The sequence below is a fragment of the Halyomorpha halys genome, unplaced genomic scaffold (genome assembly GCF_000696795.3).
Source record: "Halyomorpha halys isolate HHAL.00 unplaced genomic scaffold, Hhal_1.1 Scaffold173.1, whole genome shotgun sequence".
NCBI classification, from domain to species: Eukaryota; Metazoa; Arthropoda; class Insecta; order Hemiptera; family Pentatomidae; genus Halyomorpha; species Halyomorpha halys.
Genome location: NW_027108878.1, coordinates 517,038 through 537,530, shown reverse-complemented (window position 1 = coordinate 537,530; position 20,493 = coordinate 517,038). Strand labels below are relative to the sequence as shown.

General features: G+C 30.9%; 5 protein-coding genes across 6 annotated transcripts in view; 3 read left to right on the top strand and 2 right to left on the bottom strand.

Moving 5' to 3' along the window:
- Positions 1-365: 365 nt before the first annotated feature.
- LOC106679032 (uncharacterized protein MAL13P1.304) lies at positions 366-9,762 on the top strand. The gene is made up of 2 exons (XM_014417943.2): positions 366-597; positions 6,486-9,762. Exon 2 carries the CDS (start codon positions 6,492-6,494, stop codon positions 9,147-9,149), a length of 2,658 nt encoding a protein of 885 aa, XP_014273429.1. The 5' UTR covers positions 366-597; positions 6,486-6,491; the 3' UTR covers positions 9,150-9,762.
- Positions 9,180-18,280, bottom strand: LOC106679033 (KICSTOR complex protein ITFG2). Of its 2 annotated transcripts, XM_014417944.2 has the most exons (6): positions 17,927-18,280; positions 14,104-14,250; positions 13,538-13,629; positions 11,611-11,775; positions 9,536-9,761; positions 9,180-9,460 (listed from the first exon to the last, which is right to left on the bottom strand). In XM_014417944.2, the coding sequence occupies exons 1-6, from the start codon at positions 18,278-18,280 to the stop codon at positions 9,278-9,280; spliced, it is 1,167 nt and encodes a 388-aa protein (XP_014273430.1). In that variant the 3' UTR covers positions 9,180-9,277. The 2 variants fall into 2 exon arrangements, with proteins under 2 accessions (XP_014273430.1, XP_014273431.1); XM_014417945.2 differs by lacking the exon at positions 11,611-11,775.
- On the bottom strand, positions 18,272-19,010 carry LOC106679038 (mitochondrial inner membrane protease subunit 2). The gene has a single exon (XM_014417949.3). The coding sequence runs from the start codon at positions 18,807-18,809 to the stop codon at positions 18,315-18,317; it is 495 nt and encodes a 164-aa protein (XP_014273435.1). The 5' UTR covers positions 18,810-19,010; the 3' UTR covers positions 18,272-18,314.
- Positions 19,011-19,013: 3 nt separating this feature from the next.
- The window catches only part of LOC106679035 (vacuolar protein sorting-associated protein 26C), a gene marked incomplete in the record, with an annotated part of 8,881 nt that continues 7,401 nt past the window's right edge, over positions 19,014-20,493 (top strand). Inside the window, 1 exon segment of the mRNA XM_067047180.1 lies at positions 19,014-19,254. Within this exon segment, the coding sequence (XP_066903281.1) occupies positions 19,198-19,254 (57 nt within the window).
- Positions 19,281-20,214, top strand: Hsc20 (iron-sulfur cluster co-chaperone protein HscB-like protein, mitochondrial). The gene has a single exon (XM_014417948.3). The coding sequence runs from the start codon at positions 19,376-19,378 to the stop codon at positions 20,126-20,128; it is 753 nt and encodes a 250-aa protein (XP_014273434.1). The 5' UTR covers positions 19,281-19,375; the 3' UTR covers positions 20,129-20,214.

The window sequence follows — 20,493 nt, the reverse complement described above, 5'->3', positions numbered from 1 at the left end:
AGATGAATATTTTTTTTTAACTAATAAAGATAAATGAAGAATAAATTCAGCCCTCGTATAATATCATAGCGAGCATAAAATAAAAACAAAATGACAATTACAAATTGAAACAATTAGTTTTACGCCTTTTCCAATCTAAAAAACAATATTACCTGTAAATATATATATACTCAATTTTAATTCATTAAAGCTCTCAATATATATGATCATTGAATGAGCAGGTATGAAACAGTAAAATAACAATTTTTAATAACAGTAACAATTCCAAGACCAACTACTCTATGATATAGTAGTGCAATATTAGGAATACAGTTTAAATAATTTTATCAAATAAATTTATTCATAAAACATATGACTCAATAAAATGTGTAGGTAATAAAATTATTTTGGGCATTATTTGAATGACTGAAATTTTCAGTTTTAATTCTTCATTACATCCAAGAACAAGAAAGAATATAATAAGAAATCAGGCTTAGTAATAGTTGCAAAGTTGAATAAGTAAAATCAATAGAAAATTCAAACAACAAATCATGCTAAAACAGGAAAAATTGACAAGAACATTGACTGACTGGCCAGACAAGGGAAGTTTTCTTGAAGGTACAACCAATAATGATTATGTCAAATTATCCAATCTTATAACTCCACTTAAAAAAAAAAAATGAAATATTTTATTTAATGCTTTACAATATTACTACTTTCCATAAACTACATACCACTTTCATAAACACTATTTAATATAAATATATAAACACTTCATTTATATAATAATATAAACACTTTTCTTATTGTAGAATTGATTTATTTGAGTTTTAAATTATGAATCTGACTTTAGATGTCTATAAAAGCCACTAAACATAATCCATGATATATATATGCAAAATACTGCAAGGACAGAGGATTACCAGAAACATTTAAAGAAAAAAGAACAATGTTTATAGAATGAAAAAGTTTTTGTATTTTAAAAAAAGTTTAACAGAATATAATTTTGAAAACAACAAAAGAAAACTTTTTTTTAATGTTTAGGAGAACTGAGTTTTCCTAGGATTTTATTAGCATTTTAATTAAAATCTTGTATCTGCCTTCTGAAATCTTACCAGACAATATTGCTGTTGAATATTGAAAAAATCTAGTAATCTCATTTTATCCTGATGCTTTTCAATTGTCTTAGTTATATTATATTTCTAGTGCCTCGAAGAAAAATTAAATAAAGAACCTCACTAAAATTAAATAATTATAATAAACAAGACAAAATACTATATCATCATTGTTCAACATTTGCTTCTCCATATAATTTATCAAACCAATGTTATCAATCAAATAATATTGTTTGTTTGGAAAGGGCATTCAACTGCCTGTTCATCAACACCCGTTGGTTGTTGGTTTAAAATATTGAACCTGAGGTTTAAGATATTATACGACCAAACTATAATTTGTTTAATAGTGTTCGATTAACTTCTAATTTGTTTAATAGTGTTTGTAGTGATAGTGGTGAGAGAAAGATGAAAAATAGATATTCTAATTCTAAAAATAAAGTAAGGTAAGTAGGTGATTACAATAATTAATGACTGATTATTAAGTTAGTCTAATGGATGAATTTAGTTAATCTTTCTATTCTCAGCACAATCTTCAAAGATGTGTTTGACGGTCAGATTACCATTACATTTCGTGCATTTTGGAGGGGCCTCTCCTGTTATGAGATGAACATGTTTCATTCAGGTATGTCCTATTCTGATTCAGGTGATCGCTACTTCTTCGCGACATCTACTTCGGGTTGATGTAATCCATGACTTCACATCTTTCTGTATGGATTTTAATTTACTGAGCGGACTTCCATCCCACATTGCTGGCCATCTTTTTATTTATGCATTTCTATAAAGGGTAAGCAAGTTCCTGTGCAGTTAAGATAGCTATGGTTCTACTTGGGAGGACAAGTGCTTCTTTAGCAGCTTTGTTGGCCATCTCATTTCCTGTAAATGCCAACATGTCCAGGGGCCCAGACAAATTAGACTGAGTTATCTATTTGTTTTAACATTATTAAGTATTCGTTGAACGAGAGGGTGAACCGAATACATTATGGCTAGTCCTTGAAGAGCGCTAAAGGAATCTGATATAATTGCTATTTTGTCATTTGGTATATGTGACATGCAAAAGTAAAGGGCAGGCGCTATGGCATTCAGTTCTGCAGTATAAATATTAGAGAGATGATGGAGTTTTCTCTTATGGGTTGTGTTATGTGTCACATAGGCGATCCTGTTGAGTTATCTGATTTTGAGCCATCTGTATATATAGCGGTGTGTTCTGGCAGAGTTTGTAGTAGTTCTCGGAACATTTCTTGATATTTTTACGTTGCTTTACTTTGTTTGTGGTATTTGGATAGCTGTAGATTTACATTGGGACATTGGTAGGTCTATGGGGGCGTGTTATTTTCTGGTATGTTCATGGCTATTGCTTTTCATTCTGTGACAGTGACCGATAATCGTAGAGCGAGAGTTAGTGTTGTATTTATTATCTGTTGGAACTGTCTAGATAATTTAGAATTGAAAATGTACTTATAAGTTGGATGTGAGGGTTGCAGGTATAGTCGGGAAAAATAATTTGTAGCTAATATTTTTCATTTGAATAGTAGGGGTGATATTCCAGATTCAGCACATAAACTTAAGGTTGGACTGGTCCTAAAACATTGCATCTGTGGCAATGCAAATTCCGGTGTTCTGAACGGTGTCGAGTTTGGCTAGGCTTTGGAATCGAGCTGAGCCATACATAAAACTTCCATAATCAAGTTTGGAGCGGATTAAGGCTTTGTATATTTTCAACATTGTTGATCTATCAGCTCCCCATGATGTATTGCTGAGGAATTTAAGATTTTAATTTTATCTATGCATCAGTTTCTAAGTGTACTGATATGGTGGTTCCAAGAAAGGCGCCTATCGAATATCAGACCTAAAAATCTATAATATTTGACATATGGTAACGGAGAATCTCCTAGGGTGAGTTCTGGGGATGGAGGTGTTCGTCTTTTTCTGCTGAAATGTAGACATTTAGTTTTTTACGGTTGAGAGGTTAAGACCTGAGCTATTTGATCAGTTTTTTAATTGATAAAAAGAACTTCTTGTAGTTTGATTTTTATTTGGTTTATGTCGTTTGAGCGGTACATAATAGCTAAATCGTCCACATAGAGCATCACCTCTGGACATATTTCTTCCAAAGTCATTAATGGCCAGGGCAAACAAAGTTGTGCTGAGAACACATCCTACAGGTATGCCAATTTTTTGTTCGAAATTATCACAGAGATGATTTCCTATTCTAATTTTGAACATCTGTAGGGATAAGAGCTGATTGATGAATGTTGAGATTACCCGTAAAATTTAAGGATATAAGTTTTTTTTATAATAGTATTTTTGCTCGTACAGTCGAGTGCTTCAACCATGTCGAAGAAAATTTCGATTGCTTGCTGCCTTTCTATGAAAGTATATTGTAGTTCATTTTCAAGTTGACCTACGTGGTCGATAGTGGATCTGCCTATGCAAAATCCGCATTGGTATAACTCGAGAATATCATTTCTTTCAAGGATCCATAAACTGTAGTAGGTCCAAACCTAAAAGCAGACAAAGACAAGCACCAAACGAACAGTTACAGCTCGATATTTCTAACAAGTTGCCTCTGCAAAATAATGGAATGAATGGTTAAGCGCTTGTTAACCATTCATTCCATTATTTTGCAGAGGCAACTTGTTAGAAATATCGGGTTGTAACTGTTCGTTTGGTGCTTGTCTTTGTCTGCTTTTAGATTTGGAACTACTACAGTTTTCCACACATTATTAAAGAATTCGAGTAGCTAGTTTAAAAAGTTCTGTGGAAGGCGCTGAATCATTGCATAATGGATGTCATCGGGTGTATTGGGTTCCTGGATAGTTTTTTTGAATTTTCCTTATTTTATCCCATACTAAATTGGTGAGAGTGGATGAATTTATAGTTTCAACAAATTGTTTCCAAGATTCAGATTTGATATTGTTTATTATTATTCGTCTGCATATGGCTCTTTGTTTCTTATACTCTATGAAATTTGTTTGAGTGCTATTCTTTTGAAAGGTCTTGTGTGCTTTCCTACGGTTTCGAATTGCTTTTTTGCATCGTTCATTAAACTAGGGGATGGAAGATCTTTTGGTGATGCTCTTTGTTTTAGGAATAGCTAATGTCTTCGCTGTGTGCACTATGCTTTCCATATTCAAGATGACAGCCTTCCTCTACACTTAATTCACATGGTTGTGTTTCAGGCAAAGTTAATAGCGTCCAGTCTGCTTTTTCGATGATCCATTTAGATTTTTTAGTTATGTCATGGTTCATGTTTTAAATTTTAGACGGATTGGAAAGTGGTCGCTTCCGTAAAGTTTGGGTAATACTGTCCATTCAATAATATTATATAGTGAGGTCTATGGATGAGTAAGTGCTGTAGGTGGAGCTGTATGGTTATGGCTATAATTTGAAGGTTGGAGTCAATTTCTGTTTTGTTTTTTTAGAGAAAAACTATTTTTTAACCGCAATGAGGACGCCTCTACATGCATGGTCATCATTTGGCCTATCTTTTCGGTATAAGTCAAAATCTTTTAACGAAATGTTGTCTCTGGTCTTAAGGTGGGTTTCTTGTATACAAATACAAAATGGGTTCTCATCTTTAATCAGTATCTTCAAATAGTTAAAGTGCGTTTTTAAGCCATTTCAATTCTACTGTATAAGAGTCATCTTAAGATATTGGAATTGTATTTAGAGGATAAAAAAGTTGATATCAAATAATATTTTGTTTGTATTTATTTCATTTTTAAATTTTCTACTAAAAATCTATGCTCCAGATTGTTTGTGGAAATTCAAAGGATTTAATGGTAGGTAAAAGAATGGAAAATAAAAACAAATTTTTAGATGAACTAAATTATCGTAACACAATCGTTGGCATGAACATTCTTGAAAACCAAGTTATCTGATTTCTATTATAACAGGAATTACTGCCTTATCATAATTTTAAATTTGAAGAGAAGATAGTAAAACTGTACATTAAGGTTACCAGACTTTTCTCTAAACTTTTAGAAAAAATGACAAAAAAGAACTTTTGGATTCTATAAATAATTAAACTGTTTTAATAACTACTATTCTGCAGAGAGTTTGTTCAATAAGCTAGAAGAGCAATTAGCTTTGTCAATTCTTAATTTTTTTAGCTGAATTAATCCACTAGAATGTTCATTATCTGGCACTAGTTGGTATAAGCATCAGTGATAGTACTACAAACTTTTAGATACCTTTCATTGGATACAATAGTGTCTGAAATTGACAGTCAGTTGCTGGATCAGAAGTTCCATATAAGTCTATACTAAAGGAGGTAGGTTAAGATGGGCAGGATAAGTGGCTCCAAGCAATCCATCAGGACATCTCTACACAATATTGAATGCCAGTATCATAGAGAAGAGACCAACTGGCAGGCCAAAAACCAGATGGATAGACAGAATCAACAAAGATCCCAAATAGCTTACGCAACAAACTAGAAAGCAGTAGCCCAAGAAAGGCTGGTTGGAGCAACCAAAGATCCACAGGGTGTGTAGAAATGAAAAATAAAAATTGTTTAACGCCGACTTTTTTGACTAGTCTCAATTTTCTTAGAAAGGCCTAAAATTGGAACACACTTCAACAGACCAGAGGTTGCCTTTGCTAAACTTATTACACAGATCTCGCTTTTTAAGATATTTTAACACATTATACACATGCACAGTCTAATTGATTCAAACTTTCCTCAGCAAGTCTTATACCAGATGTGTAAAATATTAAATTGTAGACATATATACAACTTACGGTCCATCATATATACATATATATATATAAGTTACGGTATGAGTCAGCTGTTATTTCGATGTCAGCTGACTGAGGAGATCAGCTGATCGAGGGTATATAACAGATGTAACGAACACAATAAAGTCAGTGTTTTACAGCAGTACAAGCGAGTTAGATCTTATTCCTTCTTCTCTTTTTTGACATTTTGCTTTTGCCAATACTTAACTTATATATATATATATATATATAGACATAGGCAGACTAAGTTAATTTGATGGAGATGGTCAGGGCTACGGATAAGAAGGAAGAAAATATAGTTATCAACTATGGTAGAAAAAAAAATAGCTATAATTTATGGCAAAAATGAATAGATAATTGATGACTACTTTTTCTTCCTACTGGATCACAGCCCTGATCATCTCCCTCAAAGTAAGATATTATATTTCCGACTTATCACTCAAAGTTTTTCCAGCTATATTCTGTTTTATATATTTTTGTTTTCATAAATATATTGACTTTAACTGGTCTTGAAACTACAAATAATAATCCATAGGACATAATTAATATATTCAGTGTATTTCAGCTAATAAACTAATAGATATGATAAAATATTTTAAAACCTTTTCAGCAATTATTTTAACATTATTTCAATGTGATTTTGTTTTTTTAAAGACAAACATGAAGAATACTATGACCTCCAATCATTGTAATATTGATCAATTGAGCACAGTAATATCTACAACCAGTGTAACAAGTGGGCCTTATAAAAATGTTGAGAAGAAAAAAAAAACTTTTTTCAGTAAAGTTAAAGCTATATTTTCAAAATCAAGTACAGAAACGCAAAAACAAGTTTCTGGACCACTCCATAATGCAGTAAAAAATACATACGTGGTAAGAGAAAACCATGGACATTGTTCAAATAATTTGCAAATATACGGTCAGTTGAAAGATGAAGCCAATTCTGAAAAGTGTAGTATCTATTGTGGAGTTGATGTGAATCTAACAGGAAATAAAAGAATCAGTAGCGATCTTGTGAATGATGAAAATCCAGTTAATTTGACCAATGAGAATATGAACTCAGTATACCCAACTTCCAAAAATAATGGCAGTTGGATCACGACAAGCACCAATACAAGCCACGGAACCAAAATGAATAGCAGGGAAATTTTTACCCAACAAACAACTTCATTATCAAATCCAGTAGATGTGGGAGTACAAACAAAAATACCATCATGCTACAAAGTATATCTTCTTCACAAACATGTTTCAAATTGTAATAGAAGAAATAAACCAAATTCAAAAGTTAATAAAAATATGTTTATCAACAGTGATGGATACAAAAGGCCTGGGGGTAATAAGAATTACTATCAGTGTAAATATTCATCAACCCAATCTATTTACACTGATGAAAGTCAGAGTGGCAACATGATGGAAGGAAATCTTAACACAAATTATAGGAGAAAAAATAAGACAAAAAATAATAAAGATGTTTTCAATAAGACTGTGAGGTATTATGCAACTAATAATATTGACATAGAGCTGTTAGGCAGCACAGATCAACTATCAAGACATAGTAAAATTCTTACTATAGATAGCAATTCTAATATCATAATTGATAATGATAACAGAAATACGATTTATGGAACCTCTATTAGTACTTCCAGTAGCACTTCTTTTAATTCAACAGAGAGTATAAAACTGAAATATCAAAACACTAAAGTAAACTACAATACTACAGAAATACAAATGAATGAACAATACAGGCAAGATGAGACAACTGCAGAAGGTAGTCAAAGCAAAAGTTTACCTTCATTAAATCTTTTCGGTAAAAATATAACTATGAAACAAATCAAATGCAACAGTTCCCCTTTGGTAAGCCAAAATACAATTCAAACAAGAATAGTAAAGAAAAGGGAATCAATTAGAACAAATTTAGTTAAAAACTCAAAAAATAATAGGGAAATTAGAAACACAGTTCTACAACCTTTTAGAAATTTTCATAAAAAACATTGTATAGACACCAAAGAAACTAATAAAAATAAGCAATCAGTTAACAAAACCAAAATTACATATAGTGAAGAAGAGTCAGATTCTGATAGTGAAAATTCAGCTTATGAAATGAAAGAAAAAATTAGCAAACCAATCAAAAACAAAGCAAAAGGCAATCAAATTTCAGAAAAACCACAATTAAATAAATTGAAAATTAAAAATGCAAACTCAAATAGTACAGTAACATCAGACATATGGCAAAGAAAAAGGTCTGTAGTTAGAAATGATGATTCAATTACAGTGAACATTCATGAAAATGAAATAAAATCAAAGAAACAAAATTTATATCAAAATGATAAAATAAGAACCAAACAGACCCCAATTTATGATCAAAATGATCATTTGATTTATGCAAAGCCTGAAAACCTTAAGTTAAATAGAAGACCAATCATTACCCAACCTATGATATTCTTTAATGAAAACATAAAAAGTGAAACAGAAGATGAGATATCTAATTATCTTTTTAATAAAAGCTTTGCTAAGAAAGAAAAAAAAAGAAGAGATGAAAATATGAAATCAATTGAAAAACAACAGCTTATTAACAGTCATAGTAATTCCAAAATACCTTTAGAACATCAATATTTAAATCCCTACAAGGTAAATTATAATTATCCACTAAAGAGCAATACTGAACAATATACAGTTAATGCAACAATCCATGAACCTAAAAGAAAACTCAAAAATTATAAGAATAAAAAAATTGATCATTCAACATCAGTTTCATTGGTAATGAATAAAAATAAGTTTGAAAATTCCATTAAAAAAAATGTTAATAATCAAGTTTACCAGGAAAAAAACGGCTACATTTCTACTAAAGAAAAATATAACAGAAGGAGCCATGTAAGATTTTCTAAAAATCAAGACCCAAATTTTGTTCCAAAATTTGTTGCTTCTAGCAAAACATTGAAAAATAATACAAATTGTAATTTTACTTCCTGGAACCTGTCATCAGAGATTTTAAAAAGTAGTAATTTGACTGAGATTTCGTTTGAATGCAATCTACAAAAGAATCAGTTCCATAAAACTAAACAAGTTAATAAAAAGACACAAAAAAACTGGAATGAGCATCACTCTCGTAATAATAAATCAAATTTAGAAAAAAAATGTATTAAAAATTCTACAAATTGTACTCAAGAAATAAAAATGTACAATGATATTCAGGCAGAACGGTTGCCCCCGAAAAAATTGACATCAAGTGTTGGGGTTCATGGAGCTTTTTCAGGAAACATCACTTCAAAACGAAAAACATTTTTTGCAAAAATAACCCCAATGCACACTAATAAATAATTATGAGGAATAATATAATATATTGCCAGATTCAAACAGGTACAAATATCTTTTTTAATGCCTGTAATCATAAAATCTTACAATAAAAATTATTCCAAAAATATTATAAAACACAGCACTATTCAAAATTAAGCCGTTTCTTTATCATCAGAAGTTTTTTTATCATCACTATCTTCATGGTAAAGACAATATTCAGTAATTTCTTTGAGCTCCTGTCGTGTATACATAGATAATTCAGGATCATTTGCTTGTAAAGCATACAGGCTATAAAGAACCATTCTTTCTATTTCAATATTGAAATACACAAAAATCTAAAAATGAATCAGCATTATTAATATGACAAACAAACTAAATATTAATTTAAAATTTAAAAAGGAATTCCATACTTTGTTACTGTAAGTAACATATATAAAAGAGGTAGATTTGTTGTTAGCATAAATTCCAGATATGAAACTCTGTATTGCTTGACCAACTTCAAAGCAGACAATGTTACTCTGAGTGTCTATGATAAACGTGTGGCCTGACCAAGCACTGGTTACTATCTGCTCACCTCCTTCATTACAGACACTAACTTTGCCAGCAGTAAATAACTGTTGCTCAACATTTATAGTCCTAGAAAATATATAAAAGAAAATTGGATTAATTAAAATATTAATATTTATATATATAAATATATGTAAAGATGAAACTTGAATACAACTCTATTTCCCTGAATTTACTTAACCAGAAAAATCTTTTCACATTAAGGAAATTCAGGGTTATTACTTTAATTTATGGTTATTGACACTATAGAGGTACCAAAAGCAAAACAAAAAGTTAGTGTAGTAAGGTTTTCATCTATTCAATAAAACTGGTTTGCAAACACATACCTATTGACTAATTGGATTACTGTATCTCAAAAATAACAATGCCTATAGAGTTGAAATTATTAATATGAGTTAACCCAATAGTTTCAAAAAATTTGGACTTTAAAGGTTTAAAAAAAAATTATTTCTAAAATCTAAAAAAAATTAGGTTTTCAAATAACCCAAAAATTATTCATATCCTGGGGAATTAATTTTCTAAAAACAAAATTTACATCATCTAAATCTGACAAACAATAGCAAAGAAACAACGAAATAATCTACGTTTATTTTTAAATATTCCCTTAAATATGACGTTCCCATGTAAACCTCTACATGTAATAACACCTGTATTTAACCACTCACTCACTCACTTATTGATCACTGTATCTAAAAAAAAATAATGCCTACGAAGCTGAAATCATTAATATGATATAAACAAATTTTGGCATTAAGAGGTATTAAAAAAAATTTATTATAAAACCAAGAGGCAGAGGGTGATTAAAACAGCTCTTAGGATGGAACTCCCCACTAGTTGTAAATTAATTAAGATTAATGAATAATTCTCCCAAAATGGAATGTTTGAATGTTGGAATTTTATGAAATAAAATGTTGCTTAGTCGGTGAGTTGTTTACCAAAATCATTTCTTGGCTTGTTTACTAGCATATAATCACAAAATTTCATCCATAGAAGTTTTTTTTTTCATATTATTAATAAAAAGTAAATTAATGACACAAAGGAATGAAGTATGTCTAAATTTTCTGAATTTATAATAACAGAAAAGTTTATTTTTAGTACAGTAATAGTTTTTCTTTTCTCTCAAATCCCCAAAAAATTATATTAGAATTGAAATAATTCAAAAAAGAAACAATTTAACAAATTTTATAATAAAATATGAAGTACACTATAGTTCTCTCTCTTCCAAGCCAGAGGTCTCCAATTACGTGAGGGCTGGAAAGGAGAGTTGTTATGACCCTGGGTATTAGCACATAATTTCATAGCATAAAATTGCACATAATTTCTTTGTCAACAGTTAAAATGCTAATGACAAAGGAATGAGACATAAATAATTGAAAATTTTGGTTTCAACAGATGATCCTGATTTAATGTTAAACGTTAGTTAACATTAGTTTTTTCTACTATTTTGTACCCTATCTTCCTACAAGTAACATATTTCACCAACACTTATTAGATGGGATTCCTTGGCTTGAAAACTGGTATAAATATTTTCGTAAAAAATCAAGCCTAACTGTTTTCCGTATACAGGTTCTTGAAAGTAAAAAGTACAGTTTGAGGACACACCAAAGGAATAGTGATTGGGTGGCTTCTGACCAATTAAAATAGTGATATTCAGCTACTAGGTAGATTAAGATTAAAAAATGAATTAAGTAGTAGCCTATAACATATTTTATGTAATAAAAATCGACTTAATGAAAAAATGTTGATGTGAGCTACACCAGAGAGGTTGGACTCAAAATGCCCAATTTTTGGAGAAGAATCACCCTTAATATACGTTGGCACATCGAACAGATATATTTCTTTACTTTATGTAGTTTGTAACAAAAGTTTCATTGAGTGTCAAAAACTAATTTGTAATAACAACCTGGCAAGTACAAACCATAAAAGCTTCTGCTTGCTAATGTATGAGACTGTACCATCAAGTGACACAACACCAATGCTCGAGTCGTTTCCAACACAACCAACAATCTGACTGCTAATGCTACTACAGGTGAGTTTTGGCAAAGGTACTTCATGATACTCAACCAATGGATTTTCTTCTTGGCTAAATACAAATCATAAACAAACATAACTTTTTAAGATGAATAACTTTAAAAAGAAAAACAACTAAAGTAATCTCAGTTAATTCAATTCCAAGAGAATAAATTATAGAAAACAATTAATATCTTATTAATATGATAAAACTTTGTCGAGATGGGTCATTTTCTTGATTGTTCTGCTTGTTTAGAAGGCCTCGACAATGTATGTTCAGTTTATAAAGATAAGGTAGTTAACAAGGAAGATGACTAGATGGGATGAGATTAACGGGTGACAACCGCTATATCCCAGAGGATGATAAACTCGTTCTACCGGGTATTATGCCGATAAACACAAGGGAGGTATCCAGACCTAGAGGGTAGCTAGCCGCCAGAGTCTGCAGGAAGATGCCTTCATTCTGACAGAGGAGAAGGAGGTATGTAAGCCTGGAGAGTAGCTAGTAGAGTAGCCACCAGAACTTATGAAGGGATAAAATGTAGAAGTGAGAGATCATGTCATGGATGAACAAAAAATAACTTTTTATCTAAATATCCATTTAGAAATGAGGATCGGCTATAAATCGAAATTATCTCAAGTAGAGGCTATGGATCTGTGTACTGTTAGGGTTTCAAGACCCTTATTTGTAGGCCAAGTACATAAGGCTGTGACCGAGAAGCGGTCTTATCTTATCTGCTTGAGGTAGTTTCATGCATTACTTTGGTATCGTTTATTTACTATTTAATTGACATTGCTCAGTAGTATATATAAAAATTAATAATATGTTTTTATAAAAGAAAATAATATATAAATTGGAGAGCTTCAGCGAGGATCGAGGTGCTGCGCTCTGGTGGATTGAAGTTGAACTTTTTGCTCCCCTCACTACACCTTAGTTCAATGAATTAAATATTGGAAATTACTTTTTAGAATCAATGAAAAATCTACCCAGCTTCCTAATTATTAATTTTGAAAATATAGTGCTTTTAAACTAAATAGATATTGATTCAATAGAACTATATAAAGTATTAGGTTGGGGAAAAAGAAATCCATTATTTTGTCGGTGGATGTCTGTAGCGATCAGTATCTCCCAAAGTATTGATCAAACAATTTCAGATTTATGCTTGTTGTCAAGGTTACACTTAATCAAACACTTAATTCGGATCTTTATTGTCAACAACTGGACCTTTTGAAGCTAGCGATGGACCAGAAACGGCCAGAATTGATCAACAGAAAAGTGTCCTATTCCATCAAGACGCCAGGCCACACACATCAATAGTGACTTGCTAGAAACTCTGGGAGCTTGGTTGGGAAGTTTTGATGTATCCACCATATAGTCCTTACCTGACACCAAGCAATTATCATCTTTTTCTTGCATTGAAAAACTTTCTTGCTGATAAGAAATTGATATCAAGAGAAGACTATGAAAATCGGTTACTAGAGTTTTTCACTAATAGGGACGAAGACATACTACTTCAGTAATAGAGACGAAGATATAATGAGAGAGGCATTATGAACCTACTTTTAAAATGGTAACAAATTACAAAACAAAACGGTGCATATTTGACCCAAATCGGACAACTCAAGACATGTTAGATAAAGTCTCAAATTTCACACAAAAATAATGGATTTATTTTACCCCAACCTAATTATAATAATAAATTGTTCATAATATATTTCCTATTTCTTCTTAATAAATAATAATAAAGACTTATGAGTTATTCTAAACATAATTTAACAATTATGAAGTTGTTTTGTTCATTTTATATAATATAAAAAGACAGGTACAGATTTACCTGTTTGAAATTGTCATATAAGTTGCTCCAGGCTGAGAAACTAGCACACATGGTTTTCCTTCAATATCTTTTCCAATGCATATTGATCCAATCTAGAAGAAATTTATTATAAGGACAAAATAATTAAAACACTGATAATACATTTAAACAAATCAAGAATAATTAACTAAATATCATGGGGAAGATATAATGTCTATCACATCATTGCTTAAAAGACACAACTTTCATTACTTGAAATATGATGATGAATGACCCGGTAATGCTTCCCTATTACTAGATTTCAGTATTTATATTGATTATTATTATATGATTACTAATGGTCTATAAGGTGGTAATAACAAATTTTGCATTGATACAGCAGGGGGGAAAAAAAAAAAGATGATTCCAGAGGAATTTATTTATTGAATTTTAGACTTGTTTTATTTATGAAATAATTTATACACAGTGAAATAAATAGACACTGTGAAATGTATCTTTAAGGTACATAATCAAAAGCATTAACTATACCAGAGAAACTAATTGACCATATCTAATCTAAAGAGTCCAAGAATATTTGTAAAACATACCTGGCTTGCACATTCACACTTATTGAGGCAAACTAGACTTGCAACTTCACGGGTCTGAAGCCACCGATATATCCTCACAACCCTATCTGTTAATCCAACAATCAAGTCTGTCTGACCATCACCTTGTATATCACCCAAAACCATAACCTTAAAAAAAAAAAAATATTTTGGCAACAAACAATAGCTTCTTAACAACTTAATAGCATTAGTTATTCAATTATAATAAAACATATCCATTTTGCCTCAGCATATTTATTCTCTTACAACTACAATCTATCAGCCATTCTCAAGAACATCTATTAATTTACAGTTTCAATTAAAATCTAATCGTTGAAAACTATTTTTAAAAACATTCTGAATTATAAAATATCCTATCTTTATTATAGTATCACAGTTTCAAATAAAGTTATTAAGAGGTTGCAGGCTATTCTGCCTTTGTAAAAATATAACTTAGTCTTTTTAACCAATAAAATCATTAGTTATAATAGTTCTGTTCCAAGGGCCACTACTGACAGTCCTCAAACTGAACACAGAATGCAGACTACCAGAAGTAGTTCTTGGAACGGACCTATTACTAGAGGAAAAGTTTCAATCAAGGCTCTGCAGTGAATGCTAGCTCCATCTGTTATCGTTCTCTCCTTTAAATTTCTTTTTCTTTTCCACCATACAGCAAACTCTACAGGTTATGCCTTTATTTCATAATTTAATTTTAATTTACCAAATTAATTGGATTTTCCTCAAAGTAAAATTTATATCTTTAATAAGTTGAGTAATAATACAGTATAATTAATTCATACATACAAATGTAAATTACAACACTATAGAAAATGGTATTTATTTTTTGTAAATATTTACTAGGGATCAGGAAATTTATTAATCAAAGAAAAAACTAAACATGGATAATTAAAGATAAATACATACACAATTATAACATTAAATGTATAAAAAAACATGTAAGATAGAATAAAACACATACAAATCTTATTATTATTTTTCAAGACTGCTCAAAAATGCACAGGGATATTTCTAATTGATTCTTATTTTAATTAAATACTTTTTTTTTTTTTTAAGGGGTTCTCTTATTTTTCTGGTAAACATACAAAGTAATAATCAAGAATTTTTAATTTAGGATTAATTAAAGGATAGTCAACATGAAGAATACTCATTGTGTGAACAAACAGTTGTTTTTGACTTTTTTCAATTTTAATCCAGTAATATTCTGCTTAATGATGGAAAAACATTATCTTGAGATGTTCTTAATATTATTAATATGGGAATGAGCGATCAAGTGTATATAACTGATGCAGTTGGTGTATACCAGAGTGTGGTCTTCCGGGCTTTACAAAGATTCAAAGAAACTGGAAGTACTGATAGGAGTCCTGGTGGAGGATTTCGGCGCACTACAACATAAAGGGATGACAGAAATATTGTTATTACTGCAAGACCCAACACTTTTCTGAGTGCCCAGCAGATCCGAGTTGAAGTATCAAATGTTCTTCTAAGGCCCATATCAACACAAAACATTCTTAACCAATTGAGGAAAGTTGGTCTAATATCTTATGTCCCTTTAAGACGACCTGCAGCAACAGTGTGTCATAGGTAACTCTGTAGAGGGCGTCTAGATGAGGATACAAATTTGAAAACTGGTATTTTTACAGATGAATCTTGTATTTGTATTTACAGCGTAGTACGAGTACAGTAAGAGTAAGTGCTGAACAGTTTACCGAGAACAGGGGATGGGTACACTGTGACAGTTTATTCTCCCTTCAATGCTATTTGGAGGTGGAAGGCTGATTGTACAGACCGTCATCTACTCAAGAGGATGGACTCTATAATTTCTTGTTATGTTCAAGAAATTATAGAGCCATACATCCCTCAAACAAGGGTCCTGGCCATGATAGGACCAGATTTCTGTTTTCTAGATGACAATGCACGACCTCATAGAGGAAGAGTTGTTCTCAATGTCTTGAAAAAGTAGGCATTACACATCTGCCCCTTCCCACATTGTCTCGAGATGTCAATCCCATTGTGGAGCACATATGGGATGTATCACAGAGAAGGCTTTTTGACCACCATCCAGAACCTCTTGATCTCCAACAACTGAGAGTAGTACTACCAAGTTTATGGGAAGAAATTCCTTCTGAAATCAGCAACAACATTAAAAACAGTATGTTTGTAAATTTTATAATTTACAATAAAAAAACAAGATCACAAAAGTTTAACTACATTTTTTTTTAAAACTTCTTTTATAACATTTTTTGATGTCCGATACAATCTTAATATTTTTAATGTATTTTATCATTAAAATTCTAGGGAAAAGAAATGACTAAAATACCCATATTCATTTTTGAGCATTATATTATTATAGACAATGACCACGAAACAAATATTGTAATTCCAGTTTCTCGAGAATTCTGTTGAACACGATTGATGTAGTCGATCACTTCAAGGTAGACTTTGTAGATTTTAATGTAATGTTGAATTTGAAGACTTTTTGGCTATAAAAAAATTGTGAATTTTTGAGTTGTTTTTTTTAAAGAATAATGCATATTTTTGTAATGACTTAATGAACTATGTCCATTTCTTCCAATGACCTCAAAACACATTAAACTTTCATTTTCCATTATGGCAAGGAGCCCTGTCCTGCCTATCATAACAATGAAATCTACGCATTTTGTTTAAATATCACAAAGCATTGCTGTTTATGCAGAAAAGCAGACAGACCATCATGATCATTGGCAACTTACAACTGGCAGAGCTCCACACGTGGCCACATAATACTTACCTTTATACCTTTTCATTACTTTATTTAACACCACCTCTTATGTATTTCCACTTTATTAATTCCTTATTTTTTAACCACTTCTATTCTGCTTTTATGTAGACTGGAACATTAGTGAAGGTTAAACAATAATAAATTATTAGCCTTGTTTTATTTCTAACCACACCAATTTTATTTTCAACCATTATTTAAGGGAATAATACTAAACAGTTTCAAATTTACTTTACCATGGCGAGTGAGTGTTTAATTAATACCTATTAATAAAAAATTTTCTATGTTCATATGATGAGGTGAAAAAACTTCCATTTAGAACAATAAAATTCTTTATTTTTGGTACGATGTTTCAAGTTTACCCAAAAAAAATTTTTTTTATTTATTTAAATAATGTGATGTAGTAAACTTTTAAATTGTATGTATATACATGACAATATTTCATGATAAAAATAAAGTAATTGACAAAAAGAGGATACAATGTACATAAATAAGAGGTAAACCCGAAATATACAAAAAATATAGAATAGTCTTGTGATCTAAATGGAAGTTTTTACACCTCATCATATTAACATATTAATACAAACAACTTCCTAGGAAAGGAAATCCAGAAAATATTTTACTTTTGTTATTATTAATTATTGATAATGGATATAACATACACCAGTAAAATTAGTGCTTTAAATGGATGACAGCTATTATCTTATGCTCACTCGAAAAATAGACAAACCTCCAAAGGATCCTTTTCAGTTGAGGTTGGGACCTAACTTCACTAAAATATGAATCACTGTATTGTGCTAGGTCACAATCAATAACAGTGGTCAACAGTTTTTTCATTTTGTATAAATAAGTAAAAGCCTACCCACTATATTGTATTAGAGTTTGGGAATTACCAGTTTTTCTTTACTAAAGTCATTTAAAAAAACCTACCTGCAAACTAATTAACCTGAATTTTGAGTTTTCATAAAAAAATTATGAAACTAACCTAGGAAATTCAAGTCAGTCTCCACAAATTATCAGATTATGAAAATTTAAATGAGATCACAATACCTTGGCATTAGTTGGAATTCTTCTTTGATAAACCAGTTGAAGTTTTTCACAAATATTAGGTTTGTTTTGATTAATACACATGTAAAAGTGACACCATCCTTCCCCACTAATAGCAACAACAGCATTGCTGCCACAATTCATTATATCACCAACTCCAACACTGGCTATCATACCTAAACCAAATATAGTTTGCCATAACTTTTCACCTTTGAAAATGGACAATTCACCATTAATTGTTCCAACCACGAGCTCATTCTCTCCATCATTATCTATATCACCTAGTGCAATGGCATCAGCAAGTATATTGCCTGAAAAGTCTAATTCTATTTTATCAACAAAACAAACTGACCTCATTATCACATGTATTTATTTAATTATACCACCATAATCAGTTTTCTAATTGCAAAGAAATTTTCCGAGATTTTGGAATATCCGATTTCACACTTTGCCACCTTTTAGGAGGCCACACAATTGCTGTAGCTTTTGCAGTGATCAATGCTAATGCGATAGGCCCAAACAAATTAGAATCCATTGAGTTATTGGCATTATCACCTTCAACCCAACAATGTCCAGCAGGCACTGTAACTGTTGGAGCTTTATAGTTAAGAGTTTTTATGACATCTCCTTCCAAACCAATGATACGTTTTATCAGCTTCTGTTCTGGATCCTTAGGCGAAAATAATGCAACAACATCTCCTCTTGAAACCTGATACAATCTAACAGAAAGTTTATTTAAGAACACATAGTCTGTATTACTTTCTGGATTAAGTGCAGGTTGCATAGATACACCATCAACGCGAGCAACATAGCCAAATACATCTATAATTGTGATACCCACAGGGATGCCAAATAATACTGTTCTGAAAATATCAGAAAAAGCCATTTAAAAGTGCAGATATCATACAAATACTTTGTGGGCAGTTATACTCCACGTTGGGCGATACTATTAAGGATTAATTATGTAATTAAGTCATTGTAAATAAAAATTTTGTAAAAACTACAAATTTAAACCATGAAAAAATTTTGTTAGGTGTGTGACGGCTCCAAAAGAGTGAATGATGAGGTTCTGTTGGGTTTATAACATGTGATAGTGTGAAAGGTTATGATTGTTCAAGTTAAGGTCTTCAGCGATATTTTTCTATTAACTATTGTGGTTTGATTACTTAAAAATGTTCTCATTAGCAATGAAAAAACTGAATGTAAGAGTGAAAAGAATCTAGTGTAACAGTGACCAAAATTTTTATTTATTTAAGTTTATCCACTTACCTGTCATGAACACCAGTATTGATATTCGTGTCAAAAAAGCGAACAAAATATATCACGAAGGTGTAAGTTATATAATAAAAGTATTTTGAAAATTTGTTAAATGATTCTTACTAGCCATAATTACTTCTTTTATTAATAATGGTCTTGTTAAATACATGCTTTGTCTAATTTTAGTTCAGTAGAATGGCATCAAAAATGATACTGCCTACAAGGTACTTTAAATCTTTAAATAAGCATAATGTTTTAAGTTATATGTTCAATTCAAAGAAATTAAGTAGTGTAAAGTCTATAAATGTTTGTTTAAAACAAATGACAGCTTCCACAAGAATGTACTGCTCAGTGACTCATCCTTTCAAATGTGGTAACTGCATGAAAGAATTCCAAGCATTTTCATTTAAATGTCCCCATTGTAATGCTTTGCAATTGGTCAGTAAAAATGTCAATTTTTTTCAAGTGTTAGAACAAAAGATCAATTTTGACTTGGACAACAATATCCTGAAGAAGAAGTACCTACAATTACAAAGTGAATTTCACCCTGATAAATTTTCAATTAGTAACGAAAATGATAAAGCCATTTCAGCAGATATAGCGGCCACTGTGAACAAGGCTTATTCAACTCTTGCAAATCCCTATGAACGTGGGAAATATGTATTGCAAATGTATAGTATTTCAGTAGAAGATAATACTCTTCCGTTGGATCCTAAATTTCTTAACTTAATCATGATATTGAATGAAGAACTTGAAGACATCAAGACATTATCTGATCTTGAGCGATTTGAGGAAGGGAATGAAAAGGAAATTAAGAATTTGACTGAATTAGTTTCATGTGCATTTTCCAAAAAGGATTATGAAGTAGCTAAGACAGAACTTCAAAAAATGAAGTATTATATTTCCATGAGAGAAAGGCTAAAAGCTATGAAAACATCATTCAACTAGCAGTTAGAGAGATTTGTTTTTAGATTATTATTAAAGGATGTTTTATTTTGTTTTGTTTTTCTATTTAATAAAATCATTGTAAATGATGCATTCTGTTTATTTTTACCTTATATATATGTATCCATAAAAATAAATCTGTACCACTATAATCTAGTAGAGTCAGGGGTGCAGTACTTTGTAAAGAAGTACAACAAGTAACAAGAAGTACAACAAGAAAACAAGACCAACAATTGGGCAAGGTAGTGATTTGGTCAGAATCACGCTCAACTGCAAGATTTTTCCTCAACTAATTTTACAAGACTAGGTGGATCCCGAAGGGGCACCCAAATCGACAGGGTTGAACCCAGATCCTTATTTTTATATAT